Source organism: Crocuta crocuta, unplaced genomic scaffold (genome assembly GCF_008692635.1).
Source record: "Crocuta crocuta isolate KB4526 unplaced genomic scaffold, BGI_CrCroc_1.0 scaffold334, whole genome shotgun sequence".
Taxonomy (NCBI): Eukaryota; Metazoa; Chordata; class Mammalia; order Carnivora; family Hyaenidae; genus Crocuta; species Crocuta crocuta.
Genome location: NW_027533260.1, coordinates 5,236,136 through 5,243,514, shown reverse-complemented (window position 1 = coordinate 5,243,514; position 7,379 = coordinate 5,236,136). Strand labels below are relative to the sequence as shown.

Below are 7,379 nucleotides of genomic sequence, written 5' to 3'. Positions count from 1 at the left end.
CCCCCCCCCCCCCCCGGCCCAGCAGAGGTGGCCCGCGTCTCTGAGCAAGGCGCCCCTCTTCTCTGCCAGGCCCCCGGCACCTAGGCCCTCGCCAGGCATTCGAGCTCCTCCTGCGGAAACTGGCCCCAGCAGTGGCTCCTGGTGGCCGCCGGCGGCCAGCTCTCTGGTCAGGAACTCCTCTGTTTTCTCAGGCACCGCAGGTGCGCACGCGGGGCACAGATGCGCTCAGGTGTGACACAGGGAGGGGACATGTGACCGGGGCCTGGGTGCAGGATCCACAGCCACATCAGCCCAACACCTATGTGCCCCGTGCCTCAGTTTCCTCCCGCGTAAACAGAGGCCCTGTCAACAGCGCTACCTCCCAGTGTCCTTAGCAGGATTAAAGTGATGAGTAAATGCAGGCTAAGTGGTCCCAGCCGGGCTCAGTAACTGTTACTGTCCTTGTCGCTCACAGCCTCTGCGTCTGTCAACCTGGGTGACCGACGCCTGGCGTTAGGAACACCCCAGGAAGGGGCTGTGCTCTGCGTCCCCTCCCTTCCAGAAGTGAGCGCCTTAAAGAGGCGGGCGGGGCTCCATTCTCAGGAGCACATCAGTGTCCCCGAGGACTTCCCAGCATGGGAGGGGGCTTCCTAGTTCACCCCACAGACATTTCCTGGTGGCCTCGAGGAGCTGGCCCCTGTGCCCAGTGCGACGACGGGGACCCAGGCGATGGGCACCCCGTATGCGGGGGGCAGGGGTGGCACAGGGCAGAGCCAGATGCTCGGGGAGGGGCCCCAGGGTGCTCCTCAGAGGAGGGGCCGGGAAGGGGACGGTGTGCGCAAAGGCAAGAAGGCAGGAAAAAGGATGGGGGGCGCCGTGCAGGCCACGAGCGGGGACAGTGGTGAGAGGTGGGAGCGGGGAGGGGCCCCGTGGACCAGGCCGGGGTGGGCGCTGCGGGAGAGGGCGCCACAGTCCTCATGGGACGGAGCTCGCAGGCACTGGTGGCGCGCATCCCAGGCAGGGACCCACAGGGAGATGAGACGCGCTGTGAGGGCCCCTCGGGCGCCAAGTGTGAAGGAAGGCAGGGTGGCGGCACCCACGCCCAGGTCACAGCCAGGACAGCAGGCCCGAGAGGGGACAGTCAGCAGGGTCCTCCGCCAGGCCAGGGAGCTCAGGGGGCTGGCGGGGGAGGAGGTGGTGTCTGGAAAAGTTTCCACAAGTTCAGGCTTCCCCTCAGTGAACTTCAGACTGCTTGGGTTCAAGTCCTGCTCACTGACCGGGGGCGAGCTATCTAATGGTTCTAGGCCTCAGTTTTCCCGTGTGTGAGATGGGGCGACGGCAGGCCCCACCTCACGGCACTGGCTCGTCCCCAGCTGTCCTTCCTGCGGGCCCCACCGTCGTCAGGCAGTCGGCCCTCGCTAGGGGCCCATTACGCATCTGCCGAACTGGAAAGGTTGGGTGGTGGGTGCGGAAACAACAGAGAAGGGAGGGGAGATGGGCGGTGGGAGGGCAGGGCCCAGGATGAGCAGCGACAGAGAGAGGGCGGAGAAGGAAGAGAGGAGCCTCGCCTCCCTGCCCAGGTCCTCAGCAGGGATTAGGGGCTTAGCATTTTTTTATTTTTTTAAGATTTATTTCTGAGAGAGAGCAGGGGAGGGGCCGAGAGGGAGCGGACAGGGGAGCCAAAGCGAGCTCTGCTCTGACAGCAGAGAGCCCGACATGGGGCCCAAACCCACGAGCTGTGATGTGAGACGGTGACCCTGACCTGAGAACACATCGTCGGTTGCTTAACTGCTTGAGCCACCCAGGCGCCCCTGGGGCTTTGTCATCCTTAAGAAAGGCAAGGCGGGGACGCTCATCCGGCCCCGGCCCAGAGCCAGGCCATTTCTGGGCTCCCCGCGCTTGCCTGCTATCTGCCCAGCAGCCCACTGCGAGGAAATGACATAATGCAGGAGCGGCGNAAGGCACTCACAGCGTCCCCCCAGCAGCACGGGGACAGAGGGGAAGCTCTGGGAAATGGAACGCATGGCAGCTAAAATGCACGTCTGTTAACAAGGGAGCTGAAACGCAGACCAGCGTGTGAGGTGGATAAAGCCTCCCGGATTGTGCAGGAAGACACACGAGGTAGAGAAAAAGGAGGGAAAAGTTTTAAGACACGTGGAAGGGCCCCAGAATATCCGATGTTTGTCCGGGGCCGGAGGAGACCCGCCGGCGCGACGTGGAGGAAGTCAGAGATGGCAGCGGACAGCGTGCTCGGCGGAAGGAAGGTCCAAGTGTCCCGACGGACAAGGGCCACGGAGCTCCGACGAGGCTGGGAAAACCAGCAAAGCCAGCGGCCCCACAACCCCCCACACCCTGAGAACATCCTGCGCTGAAGGGAGGGAGTCGCAGGGGGCCCTGTGCTGGGCTTCCTCTGTGACCTGTGACGCTCACCACCTGGCCGATGGCCCGCTGTGCAGGCCCCGGTGGGGGGACCTGGGGACGGAGCAGCCGGGTCCCAGCCTCAAGAGAGGGGCAGGGGCAGTTCTCATTTTCCTCAGAAGGGTCGCAGAAGACCCAGAAGTCGTCGGAGTGAGCAGATGAGTGGGAAGGAGCAAGCCCCCCATCCCCCCACATCCGCCCCAAACANCCCCTCCTTCGCCCCCTAATTCCCCCCACCCGGGGCTGAGCGCCCGCCTCTGCTCTGGGTCCCTGCGGCAGCTGGTCTGCCGAGCGTCCATTCAGGTTCATCCCTGTGGCCTTGGTGGCCCGGCCGCACGCCCCACACCTCAGCTTAAACCTTCTATGGCTCCCACCACTGGCCCCAGGTGCACCGCGCCCCCTCCAGGGCTCTGCCCCCAGGAACCCAGGCTCCTGCTGAGGGCAGGGGTCTGTCCGGTATGCCCACCCCAGGTGCCCGGGGCCAGCGTGGGCACCCACTGGGCCTTGGTGGAGGCAGGTCTGGCCCAGCAGGATTGCTCCTGGGCCGCCCGCCAGGGCTCACAGGTGACTGACAGGTGACTGACGCCTGCCCACTCCCAGCCCCCCCAACCCCGCCTTGTGCTGAGGCATCAACTCCTTTGCCCCAGGCTTCCCTTATCTTCAAAGCTGCTGAGGCAGAGACACCACAGGGACCTCTTCCTCCCCAAGTTTTTCCTGCCTTGATAACAAAGGCCCTTTGCCCTCCCCGGGGGGCCGTCCAGAAAAATCCATCCTACAGTCCCTGGTAGCCACCATAACCAGGCAGGCTGTGGGGAGCCCCGAAGCTTCTGGGCATGCGTGCTGTGGGGACAGAGGAACCAGTCACCATCCGTGTGCTCCGGCACTGGGCGGCTGCTGGGAGGGGCAGACCTGAAGCCACAGACAAGCACTGGGGCCGCAAGCCCGGGGCCTGACTGCCCCTCTGATGATGGCTGCAGGGCACCCTGGGGAAAGCCCCCTCTGGCGCCTCCGTCCCTCCTCTGTAAAATGGGACGATCAGGTCTATCTCGCGAGGCTATTCTGAGGATGAACGGCGACAAAATACTGGGCTGGACAAGTACCCGACAGGAGGCCTGCGTCTGCTCCCGACAGGACCCGTGTTGGACCCAAGAGAAGGAATAGAAAGAGGGAGACGGAGGAGGGGCCGGGAGGGGAAGAGGAAGGGCCGAGAAAACAGCCGATCTCTTGGCACGCCCCCTGAAAGTGGGGCTCCCGGGCCGGAGGGGATGTGGGGGGATCCCCCGCCTGGCTGCACCCGAGAACCAGGGGCCAGGACCCCAGCCCGGGAATTCCGGGGGCAGCTGGGTCGCGGGCGCCTTTCTGAGCACCCCTGAGTAACCCCAGTATTTCCCACACCTGCTTGACCACAGAAACCCAGTAAAACCCTCCCGGAGAGCGTGAGGGAAAACACACTGAGAAACGCGGGCCAGCGTTTACGGCGCTCGCTTCGGAGGCGGGAGGCGGACTTTAACATTCCTCGCTCCGCCACTTGAGAGCAAGCACGCAGTCCATCAAAGGTCCATCAAAGCCTCTGTTTCTTAGTCCGCGAAGCCTTCAAAGCGGGGAGGATTGTGCTGACCTCGGGGTTGTCAGGAGGATCAAATGAAACCAGGAGTGTGAAGCCCCGGAGTGCGCGTTCCCCTTGCGGTAGGCGCTGTCGTCCCAGATCCCGGTGCCCAGCCCAGCCCAGCCCTCCACGGCACAGGGGCGGCAGCCGCTCCTACAAACCCACGCTGAAGACCTACTGTGTGCCCAGGCCCCACTGTGTGGTGACGGACGCAGACCTGGTCCTAGCCTTCACTGCGCGCAGTCTGGTGCGGGGTGGGGGGTGCGTGGATGTAAATCAAAGGATCTTCGGGATCTACAATTCAGACTCATACTTAAGTGTGACAGGGCAGCCAAGGACAGATGGGAGGGGGCTGCAAGGTCGTAACAAGGACAGCTGGCTTCAACCGGGGCCCAGGGAATGCTTCCCTGAGGAAGGGGCATTTGAGCCAAGATCTGAAGGATGAATAGATGTGAACGCAGTGAAGATATGACAGGTGAAATGAGCGAAGAGATGAAGGAAGAGGCTGGACTGGGGCAGGGGTGGGGAGATGTGGGATACATATTCATCTGGTTGAGGGGTGATGGTGAGAGAGGAAAGGCTGATGTCGGGGACACCTCGGTTTCCGGGCCTGAAAGCCGGGATGGATGGGGGGGATGCTGCACATCCCCCTCTCCGACACACAGGCCAATGCACAATCCCTCTCCCGTGCTCGCTCGCTCTCATAGCATGTCCCTAACGTACTATACTTTATTGAAGTACTTTGTCTGTGTCCCCCCTGCCCCCCACTACAACATCAGCTCCAACAGGGTCAAGACTTTTGTACAGTTCACTGAGTAATTCCCAGGGCCTGACACTTGTTAAGTTTTAGATGAAGCCCGTGGAACCTGAACCCCAAAGAAACTATGTTGTGATCGTAAGCAACATTTTCCTTGAGGCTCTTAAGCCAGAAAACCTAGGCCCATAAAAATACCTTGCATATCGATGAACATCATATACCAACAATAATCGCGAAAAAAGCAATCACAGCACTCATTTATCAGGCACCTAATCTCTCCCTCACCCTTTGTTCTTGGTAACAGATTTTTATAACAGGAGCTCCCATGTTCTGTGGGCTGATTAGGTGCTAGACATCACGCCAAATGCTTTTAAAGTTTGAGCTCATTTGTTCTTCCTAGGAACCAACTTCCAAAATGCCAAGCGCGCTCCTACCTCCGGGCTTTGCACCTGTTGTTCCTTCTGGAATGCTTCCTCCCCCTGCCCAGCAATTCACCACAGGGCTTGCTTCCTACAGTCTGTTCCTCAGAAAGGCCTTCCTCTGCCATCAACGACTCCATCCCTATTCTTTTCATGACTCTACAGAAGTTTTCTTTATCGCACTTCTCACTAGCTAGTGGCATATTTTTGTTCAACTCCCCTACTAAAACGTTAAGTTTCGCAAAGGCAGGGAAACAGTGCCTGGAATACAGTAGGTGCCTAATAAGTGTTTGTTGGGCGAATGTATGTTCCTCTCTGAGACTGAGGTGCTGTTACGATGTACATTTTACTAAGGAGGAAACTGAGGCACACTGGGATTGATTCCTACCTAGTGGAGCGGGTGGGACTGAACCCAGGCAGCAAGTCCTCAGTACGCAGCCAAGAACAGCAATTATTATAATTATTACCTGCTGATTCTGTGCTAGGTCTTGAGCTTAGCTCTTTACCCCGAGCTTCCTCGCTCGCTTTTGGCAGTAACCCGCGAGGCCGGCCCTGCAGAGATCCCCACTTTACAGAGGAGGGAGCCAGCGCCCAGCGAGGCAGGGGCGGGGCCGGGGTTCCACCCGGGCCGTTGGAGCGCCCTCCGTGCTCCCCAGGACCTAGACCCGGCCTTCCGGTCGCGGCCCGCGCCTCCTCCCCCCGGGGCCCGGCGCTCACCCCAGGGCCAGGGTCGGAGTGGTGCGACCACAGCTCCGCCACCATCTCCATGTGCAGAAACTCGAACAGCGCCGCGTCCGCCATGCGCCCAACAACCGTCCAGCGCTTCGTGTTCTCATTGGCCCGGCTGGATAAGCCCCGCCTCCCGCTCCTAGGCGTGAGCCCGCCCACTCCCCACCCCCTTCGGAGCTTCAGACTAAGCCCCGCCTCCCGGGCTCACATGGTGCGCGCGTGAACCCGGGACACTTCAAGGGAGGGCCTACTTTCATTGGCCACACGTGACAGCAGCTCCGCCCTTCCTTTCGTCCCCTGTCGGTTTCCGGGTTTTCCAGCATTTCCATTGGCTGAATCACGCGTTACAGGCGGCAAACCTCGTTTTTAAAAATTTTTATTTGTCCACTCGCCGCGCAGCACAATGCGGAAGCGCCAGCCCAGCCGCTTTCCTATTGGTCGTACCTCTCCTCACGTGACTTTACGCCCACCCGCTGCTGGTTTGGAGGGTTTGCTTCCTGGTTGGTGGCCGAGCAGCCCACGTGTTTGGCCGCCATGCCCGCCCGGTCTGCTCGCCTATTGGTTGGGGCTCCCTCGGTGAAGGCGGAGCTCTTCGGCTGCGTAGCGGATCCTGCAGGCTCGGAGCTTCGGTAATCAGGTATGGTCTTCGGTGTCAGTGCTCTCCCCCGCGCCCCCCACTAGTGCACGCTGTCCCCAAGTCCTGCTGGGCTGTCCTCCTTTCTGTGACCCTGGCGCCGGTCCCTGAGCAGCTGAGCAGCCCGTGTGCTTCCGGATCTGACACAGGCTTGGAGGACGGGTTGGAGGGTGTGGCCTCTAGGAGGCAAAATCGGGAAGAGCTCGCTTTAGGACTCCGGGAGCTCGGCCTCAGAGCCTTCATCCATCTGGTCCTCGGTTTCCCTGTCAGGACACAAAGATGGTGGGGTCCAGTAGCTCTCATTATCTCTGGCAGCAGGGATGATGAGCCCGTTTACAGAAGCGGAAGCCGAGGCCCAGGCAGGGGAAGCACGTAGCCACCAATCGCCAAGCTAGTCAGTGAAGGGGTTGGGAATCCACAACCTGCACCCTTAAAGCACCGCCAGGTGCCTCTCATGCCGTCCCTTCGCTCCTCTTCTCCCTAGTTCGGCCCCATGGCGTCCCAGGGTCGTCGGCGGAGGCCGCCGCGGAGGCCCGAGACGGTGGTGCCGGGGGAGGCGGCCGAGACGGATTCGGAGCTCTCTGCGTCCTCGTCGGAGGAGGAGGAGCTGTACCTGGGCCCCTCGGGCCCGACGCGCGGCCGCCCCACGGGGCTGCGGGTGGCCGGGGAGGCCGCGGAGACCGACTCGGACTCGGAGCCCAAGGCCGCGCCGGGGGACCTGCCTCCGCTCGTGGTGCAGCGGGAAAGGGCCGGGGAGGCCTGGGGCGCGGAGGAGACCCCGGCGCCCGCGCCCGCGCGCACGCTGCTGCAGCTCCGGCTGGCCCAGCCCCAGGAGCG

The 7,379-nt window shown here is 61.9% G+C and overlaps 2 protein-coding genes across 2 annotated transcripts in view; one reads left to right on the top strand and one right to left on the bottom strand.

Moving 5' to 3' along the window:
* The window catches only part of TRAPPC6A (trafficking protein particle complex subunit 6A), a 10,931-nt gene extending 4,929 nt beyond the window's left edge, over positions 1-6,002 (bottom strand). Inside the window, exon 1 of the mRNA XM_077747141.1 lies at positions 5,897-6,002. Within this exon, the coding sequence (XP_077603267.1) occupies positions 5,897-5,980 (84 nt within the window). The 5' untranslated portion in view covers positions 5,981-6,002. The remainder of the gene's footprint in view (positions 1-5,896) is intronic.
* Positions 6,003-6,458: 456 nt separating this feature from the next.
* Positions 6,459-7,379, top strand: part of BLOC1S3 (biogenesis of lysosomal organelles complex 1 subunit 3) — a 1,660-nt gene continuing 739 nt past the window's right edge. The window contains 2 exon segments of the mRNA XM_077747420.1: positions 6,459-6,545; positions 7,027-7,379. Coding sequence (XP_077603546.1) covers positions 7,036-7,379 — 344 coding nt within the window. The 5' untranslated portion in view covers positions 6,459-6,545; positions 7,027-7,035.